This window comes from Armigeres subalbatus, unplaced genomic scaffold (assembly GCF_024139115.2).
Source record: "Armigeres subalbatus isolate Guangzhou_Male unplaced genomic scaffold, GZ_Asu_2 Contig93, whole genome shotgun sequence".
Classification (NCBI taxonomy): domain Eukaryota; kingdom Metazoa; phylum Arthropoda; class Insecta; order Diptera; family Culicidae; genus Armigeres; species Armigeres subalbatus.
In genome coordinates this window covers 1-25803 of record NW_026943733.1, presented here as the reverse complement: position 1 = coordinate 25803, position 25803 = coordinate 1, and the positions used below count along the sequence as shown (strand labels likewise).

General features: G+C 39.1%; 1 protein-coding gene across 1 annotated transcript in view; it reads right to left on the bottom strand.

Annotated features, from left to right (window-relative positions):
• The window catches only part of LOC134204824 (phosphorylase b kinase gamma catalytic chain, skeletal muscle/heart isoform-like), a gene marked incomplete at its 5' end in the record, with an annotated part of 40906 nt that extends 15925 nt beyond the window's left edge, over positions 1-24981 (bottom strand). Inside the window, 3 exons of the mRNA XM_062679616.1 lie at positions 9638-9652; positions 10278-10361; positions 24884-24981. Coding sequence (XP_062535600.1) covers positions 9638-9652; positions 10278-10361; positions 24884-24981 — 197 coding nt within the window. The remainder of the gene's footprint in view (positions 1-9637; positions 9653-10277; positions 10362-24883) is intronic.
• Positions 24982-25803: the final 822 nt, after the last annotated feature.

The window sequence follows — 25803 nt, the reverse complement described above, 5'->3', positions numbered from 1 at the left end:
GCTGAAAATGTCGTCGGGTAGTGCTCATTGTTCCTGTAGGTTGTTCTCCAAATTCGCCATGATTTGTTCGTACAAAACCGGTGATAGCGGATCTCACATCGCATCGGTATGTTTGTAGTAGTTTCCACAGAATGTGATTGCCAGGTTAAGGTCATCTGTTTCGTCCTTTGTGTTAGCAGTCAATCCTCCAGAAGATTCAGAACGTCTTCCACTGTTACGCTAGGGAACAATGCTGCTAGAGACCATCGACTCATGTTGAGATGTGGAATAAAAAATCAATGTAAAGTTGTTTGAAGGGACCATCGCTGCAACCCAGAAAATAGTTTACATATCGAGTCATAGAACATCGACTCATGGAGGTTTGACTGTACGCCTATTCATTCGATGTGTCCTGATTCCAGCAGCTTCTGGGCGAACTCATGGGTGTTGATCACTGACCTGCTTGGGAATGATTTCGGCATACATACTTACTAATCCTAGGTAGCACCGGGTTTACCGTCTTCACTCAAGCTTCTCCGATGTTCGCCTAACCTCCTTTATCGTTTTCTTCGTTTGTCTTATTAATCCTGGTAGCGAAGACGCTCTCAAATGTCTGTAAGGTTCTCCGTTGATGCTCGTCGAAGTCCTCTTTGTCCATTATCACTACTGCGTTACCTTTGACCGCTTTCATGAAGTAGACTGGTTTCGCCTTCAAAATCTTCCTCTCATCATGCTTCGATGCCCCGTGTGCTGTCCTCCTTTGATGGCGTCTGCTACGATGTTTTTCACTATTTCTGTGGCTTTCGTGAATTTGCTGTCTGATTATACACGATGATCTTTTCCACGTCTGATTTCTGTGTTATCGCATACCCTAGTCCCTTGTTGAAGTTAGTTATTCCTCCGTAAACAGCTGCGTCGAACAGTTAACGACGAAACCTCTGATGATCTGTACTGGTACAGCCATGAATAAAGAAGACGCTCGTGGTTAACGTGGTTGCTAGAACGGTCAATAATGAACTCCAGCAATTTTGTATTAATCGAGTTAAAAAATTCATTTATCGAAACACTGGAAATCCCAAAGGACTGATAACACAAGCAAGCATGTAATGAGTTCTAAGTGATACCAAATTACGTATCACATACACATTTAATTTTTAACCGGGATCTCAGCAATTTGTTCAACTTTTACCGAGATTCGCACAGCCGAGCCCCAGCAAACATGTTTTACTAAGAATTAGTAAATAATTCTCCGAAGTTACAGAAATAAAAACTAAGTATGTAGGGTAATTTGGCCGAAAATAATAAGCCTGAAAGCCATTTGGCCGATATTCATGCAGTCGTACATTCAAACTCGGCCGTACATTAAACAAAAACTCGTGCATGGTCATATTTTATTCTAAATGTGCTTTAAATTGACTTTTTCTTTATTTTTATGTTTTGGTAAAGTCACGAGATTGTAGTATTGATGATTAAGTAAATAGAAAAAAAAAACAAAGCATAAGTTCCTTTAAACATACTTGATAACTCTTAAAAAAATAGTTTGGGGCGAACTATAAATCTTCTCATATCTCAAACTCTTGAATGTATGGTGTAACCAAGCTATGAAAGCTCTGTGCGTATTGCTGGGAATCAACCGTGAAGTAGGCAATTAAATGTCATCTAATGCAAGTCGATGGCATTAATGGTAAAATATGGCAACAAGGTACGAATGATATGCATGAAGCGTTAACTCATCACTAACGGACCATGACTCATATGTCTATGAATATGAGAAAAATGATCGAACAGATTTGAATAGTTGGCGTATGTGTGGAAACGCATCGACCAGGGCTACACTACTTTACGGTAGTGCCCATCCCGGGACCAGGACCTACAGGAGTAGGTCCAAGTAGCAGCGGAATTCCCGGTGACATTGGTAGACAGTGAGTAAGCGGGTGGCACCGCCCTCTGCTGATCGAAATGTCACTGGAGGAAGTAGATTTTCGTGGACAATTCGAGTAGAAAGCACTGCTCTGTACTTGAATTGTCGTTCGGAGGTGACAGCATTCGCTCCGATGGCGAGTAACGGGTGGCACCATTCCGTCAATCGGAGCTTGGAAGAGATCTAAAGGCCGAAAATCTCGTTAATAAAGACAATAATAATAATATTTTTTTGTTAAATATCTTAGCTGTGCACATGCACAGCACAAGTTTCGAAATGGACAAATTGATATGCGATTTGTGGAAAAGAATCCACGTGTCTTGTAAAGACACAAACCCTCAATCTCCTACTCCTCGACGTTTACTGTCAAATATTGTGCATCCGGAATAAATTTATACCGCTTTTTATACCGAAGTTGGATTTTTCTCCAGATACAGGCAACTTTCCCAACTTCGGAAGTAGTGCGCTGGATTCGCCTAAAGATGCGCTTAACAACGCATCAATTAGTTTGACAAATAAAACTTCGGAAGAAAGTTCGGTTCGGAAGTCCCGACTTCCGAATTCTAACTGGGTGCTACGCCGACAATATTCTATCTTATTTTATCCAGCATTTTACGTGCGCTAATGGCCGCCCCAATTTATCTCATGTTCTGGTGGGGTACAATCGATTTGACGTTTGGCTTGTGTCGTTTGACATCGCAGCAATCATCATCATCGTGATTCAATCATTTTGATGATGGAAACATATCGTTTTTATGTCAAACGACACAAGCCAAACTTCAAACTGTTTCCACCCTACCAAAAACTGAGCTTGATTGTGGCGGCCATTAGCGCTCGTAAAATGCTGGATTGTCTCAGTAGTAGAAGCATAAGTACTAGAACGCTAGTGGCGCTGTAGTCATTAAAAGCATTTTGCCAAAATATGATTCCACAAGCCTAACTTTGCCATTTATTATGCATCATGCTGTAGTACATGTTTGTTTCATCATCAACATTGGTTTGACACTTGTAGTACCGGTACTTTGGCTGCCAGATCAAAGTGACCTAAATGTTAATCAGGCGAACATGAGCGACATTAGCAATCTAATACTTATGCATATACTGTCTCAGTGAATGCTTTGACTGATTTAAGGTAAATTTGTTAAGGTTTCTAGAATCAAATCAGCAATGATTTAGTTTCATTGCAAATTTTTGAACACTATAATTCTAGTTTGAATCTTGAATAAAATAGAACGAACTCGTTGGTTTCCCCAGCAATGTGCTATTCATATTTGAAGAATTCTTCATTTCATGAAATAATTATGTTGCTTCTAAAAAGCCGCCGAAATTTCAAAGTGGATTGAATCATCAACAAAATGACGCATCCATACACCAAACCAATTGAAAAATATTTGAATCTCGTGATTGATTCGAAGTTCAAATCCGCAGAAAATAGAACTGAGCGGTATAACAGTTTTAAGCTTTTGAAAATCAACTGTTATAAAATATGAATGTAGAACAACTGCTGGGAAAATAAATGTTTTAGATTCAAAATGACAGCCCAGAACAATTTGAATCATTGCGGATTCTGCTCTAATTATTTGAAAAATGGATAGTTCTAGACCAACATTTGTGAAGGGTGTAACAACCATAATTTATTCTTTTCAGTTCCTTGTCTATGTGTATAGACGAGGAACCGGGAAAATAAATTTTGGCTTTTACCCCCTTTTCAAATGTTTGTCTAGAGTAAACTTTAAGTAAATTGAAGAATTCGTTGAGCGAATAAACATTTTTGCATCTGCCAATATTTTGACATCCATTTTCTCCAACACCTTCATGTTTCACAGATGAGTCAGCCTAGGGCTGCAAATCTCTATGATTAAGAAAAATTAATAATAATAACCTTTATGTTGTTACCTATCTCTAATTTTTTCCTTAATCTATTTTCAGTTCTTGAGACTTATTTTACCTTGACCAGAGAAGCGGCCTTGGTAGTCATATGGCTACTGCTTCTGCCTCATACGCAGGAGGTCGTGGGTTCAATCCCAGGTCCGTTACATTATCCTACTTTGTATCTTTCTCTATATTTCTCATGTTCTAGCAATCGCTAGAACTGGAAATGGACTTCCATACCGGTTCCATTACTATTCCTATACCTTCAACTTAGGTATTCTAACATTATTCTGCTAGAATTGGAAATGAACTATAGAGCTCGGTTTCCTACATCCAATTAGAAATTCCACTAGTTGCCTTCTCCTATCTATCACATTGGCAGCTCGTTAACCAAGAACCCAACCCAAAAATTCAAACAAATTCCGCATGAACTCATGGCAAGTGCAGAGGTATATTCGGCTTGCAGTGGGCGAGTAATTGCATCATCATTTCCTCCCCCTTCCCTACATTGACTTGCATTCTGACGTGGCAGGCGCCAGTATGACCTAACAAATGAGATCACCAGTACTTGTACATTGAAAATGTGTGCTAGCACCAAGCTTACATCTGTTGGTTCCCTGTGCAAGAACAGCTGATCTGGTCATAATGGAGTAGCAACTACGAGCAGTCAATCAAGCTCAAGCTCAAGCTTATTTTACCTTGACCAGAGAATTAATATGGACTTGATTATTTCTACTATTGCTACACATCCTGATCTTATTATGGCATCATACTTCATTGCTAATGCCAGTCTTTTCTTCGTATTTATACAGTCAGGATTCGCTGGTTGGGATTTTAATACTTGGGTCACTTTTTAGTTGGGCCTCTGCTGGTTGGGTCATGGCCCAACTAAATAGCAATCGTACGTCAAAATTCAATGTAAACACGGAAAACGGGATTGGGCGTCACTGGACATCATTTGTGATGTTCAAGTCGAAATACACGTGTTCAAACGGGGGTCTGTTGTTTTGGTTGTGTTTTCGTAGTATAGATGCAGTCTCGTTTCTTCTTCTTGTCGTTTATGAAACTGTCAGTCTGGAACGCACCTATCTCTTTCTTTCTCATGATTCTCCTTATGGCTGTCAGTGCGGAATTTTCAATGTTGGCTACGGAACGAACTATGGTGGAGGTATTGAAGTGTCAGTCCCGTGTGTTCAAATGACTGTCAATTAGCCCAACTAAAAATCCGAATTCGTTAGTTGGGTCGAGGTCGTGGCCCAACCAGCGAATCGTTACTGTACTGGTTTACGATTGTTAATTAATCTATATCGGATATACTCGACTACGATCGACAAGTCTCCAGACAAAACTCGAGTCGCTTTCAAGAAATCATCGTGTTCAAGAAACGAAATGCTAATTAGCTTTTTCTAGGACTCTCGGAGACTTCCTTCCGAAACCTACCGAAGCGTAGGAGGCTTGTTGCTTTCCATCATTACTACCGAGAAGATCTCTAGAGTCAACAAAAGAAATCTGGTTCCAATATAATTTTCATTATGAACAAGACGGAGAGTTCTTCAAATAGTTTCAAACGTTACGTGGAAAACTCCATGCATTTAAATAGTAAACGATTTTTTTCATGCTTTACACCATGAATTAATGAAATGAAACCTGATGACTTTTTTTCCCGAATTTTTGGATAATTTCAGGAAATTTCCTACTTTTTTCCGCATTTCCTGCATATTTCCCGCGTTTCCCAATTTCCCGTCTCACTTACCACCCTGCTAATTGAACGTTTGGCCGAAAATGTCTTCTGGCCCAATAAGACATTCTGTTGAAAGGAACTCACCAGGGAATCAATTTTTCTACGATGCGCAGGCGAAACAAGCGACAAAAGAGAATCAACGACAAAGCTTTGTTTTTGTCGGAGATAATAATGACAAAGATCCGAACATTTTTGTCAGCAACAAAAAAGAAGACAATTTTGTTGCTAACTTTTTATCCCGTTATTTTGCATTATCTCTACAGCTAATTTAGTTTTTTTTTTGTATCATAGTTCCTGCTTTTATGGAAATATTCGAGAATCTAACTATGATTACAAAATTAGTAACAAACTCTGTTGACGACAAAAGGTTTATTGTTAGGCGTTGTTCGAATATTGATTCCCTGGAACTCACTCATGTATCCTGAGGACCCCTGGATGCACATAGGGCCAACGTAAAAGATCTCCATCCTGGACGGCTGCTCGCTTTAGCCTTGACCTGGGCCCAGGTCAGATTAATGTCAACTCCTTTATTTCCTTGTTGAGGCTACGCCGTCACCCACCTCCATTCACGCTCTCGAGTTCCTGTCGAAATCAGTTTTTGATGGCGTTGTCGATGGAGCTCAGCATTACCCCGTAACGCTGGGTAGACACCTTTGCGTGGTGTGTTACGGTGTAAGATCTACCACGGTCATATTGTCAGCTACAGGCAAATCCTGACCCAACGAATACCTTCCCCAATATCCAACTCCGTGGTACTTATGAGGGTGTCGCTGAGTCGGGGGCCTCTCGTTAAGTAAGTATTACATCAACACTTCCTTCCCCTCCCAAGTTACGGTGAAGATGGGCGTGGCCAGGAGTAGTAATCCTCATGCTTTTGTGATATTAATCCTAGATTGAAATCAAGGACCACGCCCACCTTGATTTCTGATAGCAATCTGGATAAGGATTTCAAAAGAAAAACATGAGTATCACTAGTGTCCAATCTACGAAGTACACCGTAACTATGCTATGCTATGCTATGCTATGCTATGCGTTGTCGATGGAGCTCAGCATTCGAAATCCAATTGAGAGGCCACCAGGCAAAATTATAAAACGTAGACATCGGTTGATAAATACTTGCAGTTTCTACGTAATCTCTGCTTATACACACCAAGTCTCACTGGCGTATAACAACACAGATTTTATTCGAAATTTGGTGCGTTGACTAATCTGATTGGATCTCCATATTTACATTTCGTAAACTCGCAAAAGCAGCCCTGGCCTTCTTGATCCGTGTTCCTATTTCGAACTTGGTTTCACCGTCCGACGCTAACTGGTTGCCAAGATATTGAAAGTTTTCGACCTTCTCCACTGCTTGCCCTGCTACCGTAAAGTTGGAGGCGTTGTTTGTGTTTACATCCAACGACTCGGTCTTGTTGACGTTGATGGTGAGACCCGCCGTTGAGGAGCGTTCGGCCAGGTCGTTCAGCTTACTCTGCATATTGGAGCACCGTTGTGCTAGAAGAGCAATATCATCAGCCAAATCAAAATCGTCTAGATGCTCCATAGTAAGAGGCTGCCAGAGCAGCCTACGGTTTGGTACACGGTCAATCGCACCCACCATGATCTCGTCGTTTACGACGAGAAAAAGTAACAGAATACATCTTTGCCTCACTCCAACGACTACCCGAGTGGAGTCAGACAAAGCACGGTAATGCAGGACTCTACACGTTAAAAGCTTCGCATCGCGCTTCGATGAGGCATTTTGTCCGAAACTCTCTTCTTACGTCTAAGGGCGCCCACAGGTTTTCGTGGTTCGGACGATCGAAAGCTTTTTCGTAGTCGATGAATACCATTCGTTGACTTGCTCCAAAATGATTCGGACCATGACAATAAGGTCCACCATTATCTTCCTGGTCGGAATCCTGCCTGCTGCCGTCGGTGAGTCGAATCTGTTTTCTCCTGTATCCGATTTAGGTTAACTTTCCACAGAACTTTGAGAACAAAGCACAGTAACGTGATGCCTCGCCAATTGTTGCACACAGCCAGATCAGCCTTTTTTGTGACCTTTTCTAAGACGCCCTGCATCTAGTTGGCCGGAAAAGTTGCGGTTTCCCAGATATTGCAGAATAGTTGATGCAACATTTGCGCAGATAGCACGGGGTCAGCTAGGAGCATCTCTGCTGAAATGTGATCGACTCCGGGAGCTTTGTTGGATTTCATGCTGCTGATGGCAGCTTCAATCTCCTGCAATGATGGAGCTTCGGAGCTGACGCGGTAATGCGGTGCACCCCTGGCGGCTCATGCCGAGATGTTGATAGTTGGTCGGGCGTCGAAACTTGAAAAGTTTGTTCGAAGTTGGGTCGATAAGTATCTGACCTGTCGCGTCTTTCACCGGCATACTTGGATTCATCCTTGTTCCACTCAGGCGGAACATTTGGGGAAAAACGTCTTCCTGCTCTTTTTTCACTGCTCATTTCTCACCTCTCCTCTTAGTATGAAAAGTGAGAAATCAGAAGTTATAAATAAGGAGTGAGAAGTAAGACTGAAAAGTGAAAAGTGATACGTCTCACTTGTCGTTTTCACGCCTCATTTCCCATTTCGGGCTTCTCACTTTTCACTGTGAGAAGTGAGACGTCTGACTTCTCAATCGTTATTGCTAACTTCTTATTTCTCCCCTCTCACTTTGCACTTCTCTTTTTTCACAGTCTTACTTTTATTTAAATTCTCACGGGAAATATGTTTAAGCACTAAAATATGACATCACGAATGAATTTAGTCCTTGTCGAATGAAGTTTTTGACAATTCAGTAGTACCTTTCACTGGAAAAGTTTTCAAATTCGTGATCGTTATTGGTAGCTTAGTGCCAGATACAGCACTACAAATCACAAATCTGAAACAGATGCTGCAGAACCTAATGAGTAGATCGGTGACTTCGATAGAAGCTCACAAGCGTGCACAGGAAATAAGAATATGAATCTGATATCTGCCATATTTGTGTTTCTATAATGGTATGGTGTAAAACTCTTTTTAAAAATAGCAACTCAAATGGAAAAAAGAAGCACACTTTTGCACAAACAATAGCAAACAATTCCTAAAGTATACCATTTAAATGCTCTGTCTTGATTTAGTGCTCTTGATCCATCATTTCTACTAGCTACTCGGTGTTGTTGATGATATGTACACAAGTTTATTCAGTTCCAACCAGCATTTATAATACAGGACAGCCCACACTACAGAACAGCCACACTAGACAGCGCACAGACACAGCCAGGGAGATGACAGTAGAAGTACAGACATTAGTAAGAAGGTTGCGTAAACAGAGAGCGCAGTTGAGACAATGACAATAGTGACCAAAAGTGACATTTAAAACAATGAATGAGTGACTTCAACGAGCGAAGTTGGACAATACAGAATATGTTTGGTATTTGATGAACCCTTGAAATGAAGTTAGGCCAAACAAAACTAAATGTATTTGATATACGAAATATTCATGAAATGATAAATGATTTTGATTAAGGCTTCGCGTTACAGAATTCTGCAATGAGTTAATTTCAGTTTTGTTCCTTTAATTGAATTAAATAAAATATAAAATTTAACTGATCAGTGTAAGGTTTACTATAGCGAAACCCTAAGCAAAAGAATTGTTTGTGTAGAGGTCATTCTATTATCTTTTTTTTTAATACCGTGGAGCTCCGATAGTAAGAATTCATTATTTTGGCGATGATTAGATGCCTAAATCACTTGAAAAAAATAGTATTTATATAGAGAAGGGTTCGATTCGGCACCGCTCAATTATCAAACTTCAGGGAAACTATGTAGATTGTAGAGGTTCAAATTGAAAACGAACTTCGTTAATATGAATGAAAACCAGCTCTTATTGTCGTGTCCACGGTATACTCATTAAGTCCAATTGCGCTCATCTATTATGGTAATGAACACCCGAATAGAAACGATCAATAAACTACTAACTTTTACCCTTTTCTTAACAAATGAATTACTAAAGGAAAATGCCAAAATGAAGGACGAGTCACATTCTAAGCGTAAATGTGCGCCGCAACTACGTGGAAGTAAGGCACCCTAAGCAGGCAGATACGATGCATGTTCCTACTATGGCGACCGTGATAAAAATTAGCTAGTCGTACTTTTTCCGTAGTGCTCTGCAGTAGTATTCCACGACGGCGAGATTCCCACGTGGATTAGGTCAGTATTTGTAGGTAGATGTCGAGTATGGAAACGAGTCGCCGGGAAGACAAAAACCAAAAAAGAAAAACACACGTGATATGGTTCGGTTAGAAAATGTGAACACTGGGCCCCCGACGGACGGAAATGCGGAACATAGTTTGTTGCTTTACGAGTATGTGTTTTTCTCTAATCGGGTTGCTACTGGGAGTATGCCCAATCGTTTCAGGGAGTAGGAATGGGTCCTGGGAAATGAAACGGAACGAATTTTGTCTTCGGTTCTGCTTGCACTCAGCCTATCATGTGAAACCAATCAAATTGAGTAATTGCAAACATAATTTGTTAAACCAAATGATAAAAACAAACCAAACTGCTTCATCGGGAAACAGGACCGAATTAGTATGGTACTGAAGTTAGTAGTAACTCCAAATCGTGTATAACGGGACATATGGGACAAAACGAAAAACATTCCTTTTGACGTACGTTTGACAGGGTAACAAGGATTCGAAACGAAAAAAAAGAACATAAAACGGTAACAAATAAAAACAACAAATTATACTCTAACGACAGAACAAAAGAAGAATATAAATCGAACAACATTACCAGTGCCAGATCGGCGATACGACTCAAACGTCGCGATTTGGCCGACAGGCTGCGCTTCAACGGGCCAATGTCTTGTTCGAAAAGCTGTGGTCGATGTGGGGCGAATTATGCATAGGTTCCCGTTGTTCACGCCGATCGACGAGTTTTTGGATTCAGAACGAACGGTTTCGACGCAGATGATGCGATGAGTCCCACGTGCAGTGAGGTTGTTGTTGTTGTTGTTTGTCGGGCGTACGAAACAATGGTAACAAGCCAATGGCGAATCCGATTGTGGATTGTGTTTGTAAGAACACAATTTGTTGGTATCGTCGATTGATTTGGACGGGGATAATTAGGTGACAATAAAAGCAAAATTTGTTGGATCAATTTTGTGGACATCCGGTTTCGTGCGTACGCAAGTTCGTGGGTGGTCATTTTGGTTTGTGTACACGTGACGATGTGGAGAGAACGATGTGCAGGATGATCGGAAAAGTGAAGATAACGATAACATGGTGATGAGGAAGAAAATAAGAATAAAATATACAGTTAATAAAATATATCCTTAGAACACGAATAGGTAACAAAAGGCCTAGTTTGCAATGTGGAATGAACCCAATAAATCACTAATTTATGATTTCTGAATAAGCACCAACCCAAACCCGGAAAAACAGTTCCCTCGAATCTAACAAAACCTGGAAATGATTATTTCATATCAATGGAAGAAATCCCTTTGAGGCGTTCCTCGGTAATGTTACACTCAAATATATTATTACGGTGCTTCTTTATACGTCACTTCATTTTACCGTCTTGTTCCCTCAAAAAGAATTTAAAGCATTATTGAAAGTAAACCTATTAGAAAACACTCTTAGAAACCCGAAAACCTATAAGTAATTGATTTGCATCTTCAACATTTGCCTTCGACTATTGCAGGTCACACAAGAACTTCCTGGACTACTGGTCTAAAATGTCTACACGCGTAACTGTACCCTGTTTGGCATAAAGTCGTATGGCATAATGTCATTTGGCACAAAATCGTTTAACATTCAGCTACATTGTCTCCAGCATATAAACAATTCGTGGTAATTGGGGACGCATGATTGTACGGCTTATAAAGAATTAAAAATGTTCCTGTAAAAACAGGAACATTACCCATGTGGACACACCTACTAGCAAGATTACTCAGAATTGAATTTATTTGGCATTGGTTGCAAGTTTTATTTTGGAGCATACAGAAAAACATTGCCCATTGTGCATTTATGCCTTTTATTACGAACAGGATTCTTTATTTCTCATGCGTTATGAAGTGTTTTTTTGAATAGGAATCATATGGTCGCGTTTTCTACATTGTGCATGCATACTAGAGTGGGGCGCAGTTGTATGGGAAAACACAAACTTCGTCCGATCAAGTGAGATCAAGGTTTTTCTGAATCGTTTTGGAACCCCAATCAACTGTGTCAAAATATGGGCTCGATTGGTTGGGACCTCGCATGCCGCATCGCGTTTTAAGTTTACATGGAGATTAGTATGGGAAAACGTTCTTTTCTACATTTTTTCTCTCAGCGGTTTCAATTTATCATCAATCACGTGACTCAATACGTTAGCATATAGCCTGGAAGATGCCGAAAGACTTTGCCAAAGAAGGTACGCAGCTGGAAGCTCTACAAAAAATGTTATTACGTTTCGAAAATTGACTGTTTAAACCATATGCAAGAAATCAATGTTTCTGCCAGCACTACCGGACAACCTGTAATTGTCAGAGGGCAAAACCCATTTTCGTTCTAGTCGGAATTTTTACTTTGTGAAATCATTCCGAATATCTCCCATTAGCTACAAAGTACTATAAAATCAATAATTTTGAAATAACACGCAGTTAAATTATTGCTCCACGTAGTTCGGCAGTGCTGGCAGAATAAATGATTTTTTGCATATGGTTTGAACACTCAATCTTCGAAGCGTTATAACTTTTTTCGTGGACGTTCCAGCAACGTGCCTTCTTCAGCAAAGTTTTTCAGCATCCTTTGGGTTATACTTTAACGTAATGTGATACTTGGTTTACGATGAACTGAAACCTCTAGTAGTAGAAATGCAAAAAATATACGTTCTCCCATACTAATTTCCATACAAACTTCAAACTCGATGCGGAAAGCAAGGAAGCAACCAATCGGTCCCAAATTCTGCACAGTTGTTCAGGAACCAGAATGGCTTCGAAAAACCATTGATTTGAAAAAATGACCATGACGCCCCACTCTAATACATACAGACATCACTTCTATTTGTCGAGCTTAGTCTATTGGTATATAGCACTATGCAACTCTAAACCTCGCTTAACTTTTCAAAAGGACCTAAGTAACATTTTTTTCATGAATTAATTTGAATAGCGCAATCAACAGAACAACATGAAAGCTATTGATTGTAGTATTCAAATTAATTCATGAAAAAAATGTTACTTAGGTCCTTTTGAAAAGTTAAGCGAGAAACATTCTTTATGGCCCATGTTCTTTACTAAGACAAAACTGATGGATGCTTCAAAATGTGGAATCCAAAAAAATGGAAAATGCATGCTTTTTTAAAAGCAATCATATCCTATCTGCCAAGCAAAAGCTTTCTTCGAAAGAAGGCATATTTACTTGCCTTAAACCCAGCCAATGTCTAAATTGGAAAAAGGAACCATATCCTCTTTTTCCTTTTGCAGGGCAAAAGTACCATTTTGAAGAAAGTACCATATCTTGCCTCAAACTTGCCTTAAACCGAGCAAATGCATGAAGTGAGGAAAGGAGTCATATACTGCCGTGAATCGCATATTTGTCCCATATGAATAGGAAACCCAGCCAAAATGGAACAGATATGCGAACCACGGCAGTATATCTTCTCTTGCCTTCTGTTGGGCAGATACATCCTTTGGAAAAAGGGATCATATGTCCCTTGCCTTAAATCGAGAAAATTCCTGATTTGTAAGAAGGAATCATATCCGACCTTGCCTTCTACAGAGTAGATGCATTTTTGTTTTGAGCTGAGCAAATGCCTGAATTGAGTCAAACGAATCGTATCCTCTCTTGCCATCCTTTGAAAGAAGGGATAATATCTTCCCTTGCTTTAAGCCGAGCAAATGCCAGAATTGAATGAAAGAATCTTATCGTTTCTTTGCCTTCTGCGTATACTTTTTTGACTTATGCAGGACAAAGTGTGGTTCCAATAAGATACACATGCATTGAATTTTATTACATTTTTCTTGTGTAAACATAGCTTTTGCTCTTAAACACGTACAATTTTGTTATTCAAGTTTCCGTCATTTATAACATATCAAGGGCGATCTCGTTTCGAGCAATGATTTTTATATTCATTCTACAAGTCATAACTTTAAAAAAAACCGGCTCTCTCATGATGTTCTAGCGACAATAATTATAGAGAACTATTATGCCAAACGGCCGTTGTGCCAAATGACATTATGCCAACCAATTATGACAACCAGCTTTATGCCAAATGACGTACCGTACCCGCGTAACAAAAAGGATGTTAGCTCTTGTCAAAAATGGTTCATGTCCTCTTTGATCCATAAAACCAAATGGGATACCAAACTGAATACGCCTTCAACAATTGTTCCTTTGCAGGTCATCCAAGAGTTCTTTGGAGAATAGGCCTTAAGATCTACCTACACGCATAACTGAAGGGATGTTTTTTTATTAATGGTTCTTTTTCTTTTGATACATAAAACCAAAATGGATATGCCTTCAACAATAATTATTGTTCCATTTTGAAGTGTCGGCACCATGCCGCCGACAGCGACAGTTTCTGGTGTCATCGCAAAGAGATTGCAATGTTTTTTCGGAAAGTCCTAAGAGTTTCCGAGAAAATTTTGAAGTAACGAAGTAGCGATTTTAGAAAAAAAAAATCCCGAAGAATTTCCCCAGGGTATTCAGAAGCGTTTTCCGTGAAAGATTTGAAGAGTTCACCATAGACATCCCGAAGAGTTTCAGAAAGAAATTCCGAAGATTTTCCCGAGGAAATTTCGAAGACTTTCACGAGGAAGTTCCGAAAAGTTACCAAAAGATATTTCGGATAGTTTCTTACGTAAATTCTGAAACATTTCTGGATCAACTTCAGAATACTTTCTTAAGGGAATTTCGAATAGTTAGCCAAAACAAAAACAGCGAACGTATTCACAAAGAAATTCCGAAGACTTTCCCTAGAAAATTGTATACTTTGTTGTTTGTAAATTGTTTCTTAGGGAAATTTTGAAAAGTTTCTCTATGAAATTGTGAAGAGTCTCCTGAGAAAATTGCGAACAGTTTTCCAAAGAACTCCGAAATTTTCTGAACGAAATTTCGAAGATTTTCCCGAGAAAATTTTTATTTTCCGATGGAATCACGAAAATTGAAGAAACTTCGAAGAATTCCCCGAAGAAATCATGAAAAGCTTCCTAAGGAAAATCCGAAGACTTTCCCGAGGAGATTTCGGATAAGAAATTTCGAACGATTTCCCTAAGAAATTCGGAAACGTTTTCCGATGAAAGAAGTTTCACATGGAGATTCAAGAGTTTCCCGAGAAAACTCCGAAGAATTTAATTTCCTGAAGATATTTCGGTTAGTTTCCTGAGGAAATTCCGAAGAGTTTCGAGAAGAAATTTCGAAGACTTTCCCGAAGAAATTCCAAAGTGTGTCCCGAATAAATTCCAAACAGTTTACCAAGACGAATCTATTGATTTTCCTGTGGAAATTCCGAAGACCTTCTCGAGGAAATTCCGAGCACTTTTCCAAGGAAATTCTGAAGGGTTTCCCGAGTAAACTTCGAAGAGTCTCCCGGAAACAATCCTAAAAGTTTAGCGAAGGAAATCCTATGAGTTTCCCGAGCTTCCTGAGGAAATTCCGAAGAGTTTTCTGAACATTTTTCGAAATATTTCCCACAGAAGTTCCGAAGAATTTCCCGAGGGTATTCGGAAGCATTTCCGTTAATCTTGGATAGTTTTCTGCGGAAATTCTAAAAAAATTCTTTAGGAAAATTCACCGAAAACTTCGTGAGAATTACGAATGTTTTTCGTGGGAAATTTAAAAATGCATTGGTGAAAATACCAAAAATATCTTCGTGGGAGCTCAAAACAATTTTCCGTGCATTGCTCAGAAAAAAATTTCGTGAAAAAAAAGTTGTCCCTCAATTTCACGGAAAACTAAATTTTCAAAATAATGGTGCTCAGCCGTTACGCATCGTTACTTGAGTCTGTTTTCTGCAATCGATTACAAAATTCCTCTGCTCTTATGCACAATGGTCATCGTTTTGAAAAGGGACATGGTTCCGGAAATATTGATGGTAGTGCTGGGGTAACCTCCCGTCCTGGAAATATGACCACTTCTTGATCGAGCCGGAAACAAGACTTCCGACGTGTCAAATTCCATGATTTTGTAAAACAAGCTCATAGAAATGTATTCTGAGGGTATTTAGTCCATCTGGTCACATTCGGGAACACCCTGTAGCCTGGTTCTTTGTAGGAATGGCCACAATCCTGAAACCTGGTTTGCGACATGTTATCATTAAGTTAAGTTATCATTAAATCATTAAGTTTTGCAAAACAAGCTCATATAAATGTGTAATAAAGGTATTTGGTCCATCTGGTCACAATCCAGTCCTAGCTAGCCCTCAGAATACTGCTCTATCAACTTGTCCTCGGGAGACAACCATTTCTCGCGTGATTTTTGAAAACGTCGTAAGTCCAAAAGAGAGGCTCTCTTTGTTTACTTTCTCTTTCGATTACTACAAAGCCATACTAACATTTACATTGGATTTTCCAGCACCGATCTGAAGAAAATAGCTTTGTCTAGTGAGCTGAGGTGAAAATATTGCAACCAATTTTAAACTAGCCTAGATATTAGCAAAAGAGAGCGTAATGAAAGAGAGTCTCTTATTTGGACTTACGACGTTTTAAAAAATCACGCAGATTTGAACATACCTTGCAAAACCATAAAGATTGGGATGTCATTAACCATGTTTTAGATTAAAAAAACAAATAAAGTATCTGCACTCTTGAACACACTCACTCCGGTGTGTTCCGGAATCGGACCATTAGTTCCAGAATGTCCATTAGAACACATAAAATGAGCTTGTTTTGTGAAATTATGGTTTGACATGTCGCAAGCCAGGTTTCGGAATCGATTAAAAAATACCACTTCCCCAGGGCACGAGGATTCCAGGGTGTTCCGGAATGTGACCAGATGGACTAAATACTCTCGGAACACATTTCTATCAGCTTGTTTTGCAAAATCATGAAGTTTGACACGTCCAAAAGACGTGTTTCCGGCTGTGACCATATTTCCGGGACGGGAGGTTACCCCAGTACTCCCATAAACATCTCCGGAACAATGTTCTTTTTCAAAATGATGACCGATGTTCATAACACTATAGGAATTAGTGATCGATGCAGAAAACAAAAGCAAATTCCTATGCAGTTTTTAAATTAAGTTTACGAAATTGAGGGTCAGGTACGTAAATGTTAATTGTTTATGTTTTCTTGTTATCACTGGTCGGTTATTTTGAAACCATATTTAAGAAAATGTTGTATCGTATGTTGCTGTATTTTAAGTGCATTTTGATACTCGATTAATTTGAAAAAATTCAACCGGAAATCATCCCAGGTAACATTTTAAGTTTTAAAACGCTCTTGAAAACCATAATTTACTCTTCAATAGTGTTATAAAACCAGCATAAAACCAAAATGTTACTAGGGATTATCCCGACCAATCGAATTTCAGCAAATTCCACCCCGACCGAACGAAGAGAATCAAAATCTTATATCTATAAAACTAACTTAATTAGGACGAAAACTAATATATCGATTAACCAATACTACGATTTACAAACACTTTGATATAACCCCGCTAAACCAAGGAATCGGCGAATGTTCTAAACCAGCGGTTCTCAACCTTTTTCTTGGGAGGTACCCCTTCGATCTTTTCCGTTCATTGAGGTACTCCCTATTTTTATAGCCCTAATGAAAATGAGCGTAACTAATATATATGATGAACGCTTTTGAAAACTAACGGGATGTGTGACTCGCTATTATTAAAATTTTTGATTTAACGTGAAACCTTCCAATTCAAATTATATTTATACATCAAGCTTCCTACAAGACCTTGAGATCCGAACCTCTTGAAAGGAGGCTTCCGAGCCTCTTGAAAGGAGGCTTCCGAGCCTCTTGAAAGGACGCTTCCGAGACTCTTGAAAGGAGGCTTCCGAGCCTCTTGAAAGGAGGCTTCCGAGCCTCTTGAAAGGAGGCTTCCGAGCCTCTTGAAAGGAGGCTTCCGAGCCTCTTGAAAGGAGGCTTCCGAGCCTCTTGAAAGGAGGCTTCCGAGCCTCTTGAAAGGAGGCTTCCGAGCCTCTTGAAAGGAGGCTTCTGAGCCTCTTGAAAGGAGGCTTCCTGAGCCTCTTGAAAGGAGGCTTGAGCCTCTTGAAAGGAGGCTTCTGAGCCTCTTGAAAGGAGGCTTCTGAGCCTCTTGAAAGGAGGCTTCTGAGCCTCTTGAAAGGAGGCTCTGAGCCTCTTGAAAGGAGGCTTCTGAGCCTCTTGAAAGGAGGCTTCCGAGCCTCTTGAAAGGAGGCTTCCGAGCCTCTTGAAAGGAGGCTTCCGAGCCTCTTGAAAGGAGGCTTCCGAGCCTCTTGAAAGGAGGCTTCCGAGCCTCTTGAAAGGAGGCTTCCGAGCCTCTTGAAAGGAGGCTTCCGAGCTTCTTGAAAGGAGGCTTTCGAGTCTTTTAAAATGAGGCCTCTGAGACATTTGGATGGGACTTTGGCCTCATTTTAAGAGAGTCGAAAGCCACCTTTCAAAAAACTCGGAAGTCTTCTCTCAAGAAACTCTAAAGTTCTTTTCAAGAGACTTGGAAGCCTCCTTTCAAGAGGCTCGGAAGCCTCTTTTCAAGAGAAAAGGCTTCCGTGCATTTTGAAAGAGGCTTCCGAACATTTTGAAAGAAGATCAAGCCTCTTTAAAGGAGGGTTCCAAGTCTCTTGAAAGAGGGCTTACGAGCCTTTTGAAAGGGGTGTTCAAGCCTCTTGAAAGAAGGCTTCTGAAACACTTGAAATGAGGCTTCCGTGTCTTTTGAAAGGAGTTTACCGAGGCTCTTAAAAGGAGGTTTCTGAGCCTCTTAAAAAAGCCGTTTAAAAGAGGGCTTTCAAGCCGCTTTGAGGGGGCTTTAAAGCTTCTTAGCTTTTAGGAAAATAGTCTTTAAGCCTCTCAAATGGGGATGGATTTTAGTTCACTGCCATAATCTGAAAAACTGACGTATGCGCCATTGTTTTCTCGCACTTGTATACAAATTTGATAAATTTGTTATCATGGCTTGTAATAATTTGGAAGAGTTTTTGCCTTTATTTTATCGATGTTCGTTATCTATTGAGAGCGTTTTCTGCATCCGCCATTGCGCATTTTTTTCGAGGTACCTCCTGAGGCCAGCGAAGTTACCCCCAGGAGTACATATACCCCAAGTTGAGAACCGCTGTTCTAAACGGATTTATATTGGGTACGGGAAGTGGGGGTAACTGGCCCCAAAAAGTCACTTTGTGATGATTTTAAATATTCTGTACGATAAAGCAATGAAAAATATTGCTACCGAATATAAATATTTTATAATTTTACTCCTTAGCCGTGCGGTAAGACGCGCGGCTACAAAGCAAGACCATGCTGAGGGTGGCTGGGATCGATTCCCGGTGCCGGTCAAGGCAATTTTCGGATTGGAAATTGTCTCGACTTCCCTGGGCATAAAAGTATCATCGTGTTAGCCTCATGATATACGAATGCAAAAATGGTAACCTGGCTTAGAAACCTCGCCGTTAATAACTGTGGAAGTGCTTAATGAACACTAAGCTGCGAGGCGGCTTTGTCCAAGTGTGGGGATGTAATGCCAATAAGAAGAAGATGATGATTTTACTCTAATTATTCGTGAACAACTTGAAAAAGATTATAGTGGATGTAAAAGGAAGAATGAACATTTGGCCGAATAGGTCATTTGGCCGATTATGGCATTTGACCGAATAGGACATTTAGTCGAACATGACATTTGGCCGCATAAATAAGTTGGAAAGTGAGAAATGAGGAGTGAGAAATGAGACGTCTCACTTTTAACTCCTTATTTCTCACTTCCCGAGCAGGAGCGACGACCACAATAACAGAAATTGGTATGAACTAGCCCTGCATAAGAGGTAAAATACCAAAGAAAAAATACCAAAAACTTAAATGCAGAATACTTGAAGCATGACTTGCTTAGGTATTTCAATACTAAAAGAATAATGATTGGTTATGCATTTGATATTGAAATTCAATTTAATAACTGAGTATGTTATGACTCAAGTATTGTGCATATTAGTTTTTGGTATTATTGCTTTGGTATTTCACCTCTTATGCAGGGCTAGTTCATAACAGAGTATGGTATCAATAACAGAATTAGGTATTATTGAGCCAATTTCTCATGCTCGGGTTCTCACTGTGAAAAGTGAGTAGTGAGACGTCTTACTACTCACTTCGCGCTTTTCAGAAATGAGGAGTGAGAAGTGAGTAGTGAGACGTCTTACTACTCACTTCACGCTTTTCACTTTCTACAGTGAGTAGTGAGAGATGAGGATTGAGATGTGATGAAACATCTCTCTACTCACCTCGTGCTTCTCACTTTTTACAGTGAGAAGTGAAAAGAGAGAAGTGAGTAGTAAGACGTCTCACTTCTGATTTTGCACTTCTCAATTTTGAAATGTGAGTGGTGCAAAGTGAGAAGTGAGACGTCTTACTACTCACTTCTCACTCTATATTTCTTACTTCTCACTCAAGTAGAAAATAAGTAGTGAAGAGTGAGACATCTCACTTTTCACACCTCATTTCTCACTTTTCAAAAGATTAATTCAGTGACCTTTAGTCAAATGATCTGTTCGGCCAAATGTCGTATTAAGCCAAATGTCCTATTCGGCCAAATGTCCTTTTCGGCCAAATGTCCTTTTCGACAAAATGTCCTTTTCGGCCGGATGACCTAGTTCGGCCTAGTGGCATTCGGTCAAATGGATTTTGCCCGAATGGATTTCGGTCAAACGACCTTTGGAGAATTTTGGTCTTTTTTTCATTACGAGGCGAACCGGTCCAGGGCCGAAAACCTCATTAATAAAGATATAAAAAAAAAATAAAAAAATTTGGTCTTTGTATCACTATTGTTGTACATTGCTACATTTGAAATTCAACCATGAGTCATGGTTATAAAATTCTGTAATGGTTGTTTTCATTGATAAAATCGCCATTTTCCTTTACGTGGGCGTCTTACCCCCAGTTCCCCTGATCAAGCACAGGTTTAACCTTCTGTGTATCAACTGAAAGGCCGTCTTCGGAAATAATATACCCTAAGTAGGGTTACTGCTCCTGGACTTCGTTTCATAGCTCCGATATTCATCCCACAAAAAGCAAAGCAGTGAAAAGTTATTTAATCTGTTTCTTCTTTTTGTTTTTGTGTTTTTTTAACAGTGAGCATGCATGTTAGCAAAAAGAAGAGACGAAATTGGTGCCGTATTTCTTTGTTCCGCGATGAGTTGAATATATGTTCAGTGAGATGGAAAACGAAACAGTTCCCCTGCTGACAAAAGCTTGACTTTTGATTGTTTATGGTCAAGCTCGCATCTTGAAAGAGTTATGCTAGAATTTTTAGGTAATATAAATGACTTTCAAAGTCTTCAGTGGTAATAATCGTGTCATCTAAATAGACGTACTTCATTTAGCGCCCAACGTGAGGCCGTGAGAATGGATAAGAGTTAATTATTTTTCAATTTTTAGAAATTATTGAATTCAATTTAAATTGCATTATTTTTCTTATCTTATCTGAGTGAAGCGTGAGGGTAATTCTGTTGGTCAAAATAGCCGAGTTTACTGAGAACCTTTATCGAATAAATCTTTCGCATTTGGAATATGTAATGTCAATGTGAGTTGGAATGCGAATTGATTCTAAGAAGATTACTGGTATCGGAAATCAGACAAGAGAATGAGCGCCGTTTGAGGAACGTCTATCTAGACGACACGATAAATGCTACTGAGAACTTTGAAACTCATATGACCTGAAAATTGTAGCGCTTTCACACTTTCAAGATTCGAGCTTGTCCTCAAACATTCAAAAGTCAAACTTTTGACAACGGCAAAAAACTAAAGGTAAGCTACAGTGGGGCAAGTGGGTAAAGGAAATCGTATATTTCATGTTCATCCAGTCATAAAAGTTGAATATAATATCGAAATTGATCATATTTATGACATAACGAATCATCTATTGAAAACTTTATATGCCTAAGAACAAAATATTTGAAAAACAAAAAAATCTGTTTCAATTTTGGAATTTTGGAAAATTTTCACTTGCCATTTTCCATGGTAAAAAACAGGCAATGCAATAAAATATTGTTTTCAATTTTTTTGATGTTCATATCAATTCATTTTGTGGCTGGAATTCAAAACTACAAAGAAAACCAGCTTATCAATGCACTAATTGAATGTGTTATAGAAACCAACATAAAAAATATTTGTATTTATTGACACGCAAAACAACTTATGCAAAAGATAAACTTGAAAGGTTAATAAACTTTTACTCTCGCATGTTGAAATGGTTCATTATTTCATATTTCACTTATTCAACGCATTGATTTGAATGGCCTTGTTTTATTGTGAAGTGAAATTGAATAATTCTGTGCTTCATCAGTGAAATACTTGCGTTTTTTCACTTACCCTATTTACCGACATACCCCACTGTACCTTACATTATTTCCGAAAACGGTCATTCAATTGATTAAGATTAAATATTAAAGAAGAGAAGGCAACCCTGCGCTTCATTACTCAATACCTAAATATGTTAAGGACATTCGCCGATTACTATTTTTAGCGGTTTTTTTTCAAAGTGTTCGGAAATCGTAGTTTTCCTTTGAACTAAACTAGTTTTTTTTAATATAAGATTTTGAATGGTTCCACTTGGTTTTGGTCGGGTTAAAATTTGCAGTAAAGCTCGAGCTTTTGGAAAAACATCCTAGTTTAAAACTACCTGCCCTGAAGAAGGAGTCTCTGGCCGAACTTAACGGAACTAATGATCCTTTATATCCCAAAGATGGCACTTAAGTCACTAGTTTTGTATAGCCTTACACGTGGCACATAGGAAAATCTGACCCTGGAACCGGGACTAAAATTTTACAATTTGCTTCATAATCCAAGCAAAAAATCTGTTCATGCCCCCCCAATAAGCGACGTAAAGAGAGGATGAGTGAAATGACAAAGAATCCTGAAAAACCATTGGATGCTTTCTTCTCAATTTTGGACAGCAGTCAACTAAAATTCCGAACACAAATTCCTAAATATACCTAAAGTAGATCTCCTTCGTCTAACCTACAAACCTCAATATCTTTCACAAAAAATGTCTGGCCGTACAAAAAACAATTTACAGTCCGTCTTCCCATCGCCGATCATAGAATCTAGGTGTGTCCCATCCTTAATCCAATCATAATAATTTTCGGAAAATTCATAAGTTTAGTATCCGGATCATTTCTAAGATAAGCGAAACATTATCGAAATATTGACATTACGCAATATTAATAGCGTGAACAGACTGTTCCAAAAAGCAACTAGTCACTTTGAGACCACTTTTCGCTTATGCATAGCAATATCCAAGCATCAACTTGTTAATTTACTATTGTATATTATAATATACAAAAGAAAAAAAAAACTAAAATATTTTAAGAAACTGCAAAGTACAGCTGCAAAATGTGGTGGTATAACATAGTAAACCATAAGCAAACGATTCATCGAAAGCAACTCGATCAGACAGGATAAAAATATTCAGCAAACATCCAAAAAATATGACTTAAATGCATGCACTAAATTGTAGTCAACAATCCATTCATAAAGCCCCACGCAAGACTTTATCCAAAACACTTGGACCGGGCAATCTCACGTTTGTCCACTGTCACTCATCAAGAGCGTCGTTGTCGTCGTCGTCGTTGATGCGCTCGCTATAATTAGCGCAACTCACGCGAAAAACAAACCGCTCCGATCCGGATTCTACCCAGCCTAGGAAACAAAATAACTTTATCGGCGGCTCCCAGTCATCCTCGGCCGACTGTGTCACAAGAGCCCCAATAGAAAACAGCGTTGTCCGGTCAGGCCCTGTTTGTCCTCTACCGGGCCACCCACACAAATCCAATTCAATCACATTCTTCTATCGCGCAAATTTGTTGACCGTTTCACTGGGATGACATTGCAATATTTTTTTTTTCAATTTTTGAGTGAAAAATCTAGCAGCTGAATTCTGTGTCGTCGATGACGATCAGTGCGATTCATGTGACGATGCTTCTAACCGTTGTCGCACCGAATCGGTCATCTCATCTTATTTATTTGTTTGCGCGCCGTGCCCATTCCACATTGCAAATAGGTGCTTTCGTCTTGTCTACTGTTCTATACTAGGAAATAAAATTATGGGTGTTGATAATTTCCAAAACAAATGCCGATTTTTGAAACATTAGGAAGTCCGTCGCACAGAGATAAGATAGGCCATAAACGAAAATAGAATTGGCTGGATGATTCGGAGGAGACGATTACAGTCGGTGAAAACGATTTCTTAATCAAATTTGTGCCATGACATGACATTAAAATTTGCTGTTTGTTATAATCTTTTTCCTATTAACAAAAGTATTCTACCTCAAAATAAAAAAGAACAACAGAACACTTGCAGGTATTAAAATGAAGTATAACAAAAACTGAAAATATATAAAATTAAAATGTAAATTAAATAGGGGGAATGACGGCTTTGACAGGTTTTGTTCTATTATTGTCAGGGGTTTTTTTATGACTGATTATGCTCAAATTTGGCCTAAACATTCTTTGCATATCAAAGAATGTTGTGGACAAATTTCATAAAATTCGGTCGACAAAAACCCCCCTGGCAATAATAGAACAAAACCTGCCAAAGCCGTATTTTCCCCTATTTAAAAATTGTTCTCAATTTATCACAGTTTTATAAAAAAAATACGAGAAAAGCAAAAACAAAACAAATATTTTAATACTCAAACTCATGAAACGAGAAGTAGGTCATACCACGCAACTTAGAAATACGTCATTGCTTACGAAAATTCTCTTTTAGATATATGTAGGTACAATAAAATCAAACAGTTTTAGAATTTTTTTTCACCGACTGTAACAGAAAAAAGAAAATGATCCGATCAACTGAAACCTAATCTTCTGATAGATGGTAAATGTAGATCGTGAAAATAGATACAATTGGCTGAAATAAGAAATTCTAGAAGTAGGGACAACACAAACCAATTGATTATGTACAGCGAGTAAATCGAGAGAAGATGGCAATGCTAGAAACAGGTGGATTCAGCGGATGCAGACGCTGCTCTGTACACACGATGGTGGGGAGAAGATTAGAGAAGCTGCACAGGAACAATTCCAGGATATTGCAGCCGTGAGCAGTGGGGTGCGTATTGTGGTGGTGAGGTTTAGCTGAGAAACAACAAATAAGTACAGAGTGTGTATTATGCGGAATAGTCGATGGCGGCTGCTATCATGATCATTGGCCAAAACGACGAGGGAGGCGTCTGCCATCGAAAATATGGGGAAACCAGACGAGAAGCTCAGTGAGATCTGTGGCGCTACTTACTACTGTGTTGAAGAACGGGTGCTTCAAGGCCTCTATCACGGTGATACGCTTGCTGGGGTCCACCACCAGACACTTGCGGATCAGATCTTTCGGGTCCTCTGTGGAAAAGAGAATAAGAACGAAGATATTTTGTTTGAAAACCATGTTTAACATTAATACCATAATAACTCAACACAAAAGATTTTGAGAACGTACCACATAGAACATACCGAGCACATACCGATTCTTTTTATACAAAAGGATGTGAATAATTTGAAGAAAATTTACCTAAATTCGGAGGTAGTGGATTCACATAAAGATACGCTAAATAACGCATCATTTAGTTTCATCAAGGTTTGAATCCTAAGGAGAATAAGAAAATCTCTCACTTATCATGTCTGTATACACCCTCGATAGGTAGCATACCGTGAGAGACGTTTTTCGGTAGCTGTTACGATAATGAACTGATTCGGGGGCCTCATGATAAATCTCTTTTAATAAGCCCCAATTGCGGGGGGCACCGGTTCTGATGATAAATAGGTTCTGAAACGCAAATAGGTGTTTGTTTTCGAATCTCGTGGAAAATGCTGCAAAAATGATACCTAAATGCTTCATTTATTTAAAACAGTGGATTTTAGGCTTTTATGATGTCAATCCACTTTATGCCATTCTCTATCAATATGTGATATATTATCCAAAAACATTCTCATTGCGTAGCTTCTCTCATGAAAAAAAAAATTGAATAAAATGAATAATACAACAATAAGGTATTGCAGCGTCTGTAGTTAACTGCAATTTGGTATTACATAAGTACACAGTAGGGGAAAATGAAATGACACTTTCGTATATCAAAAAACGACATTACTCACAAATGTCATTACCCCAAAATATGACCCCATGCAAAATTTGAGCTCAATCGGAATGATTTAGGGGTGCCTAAA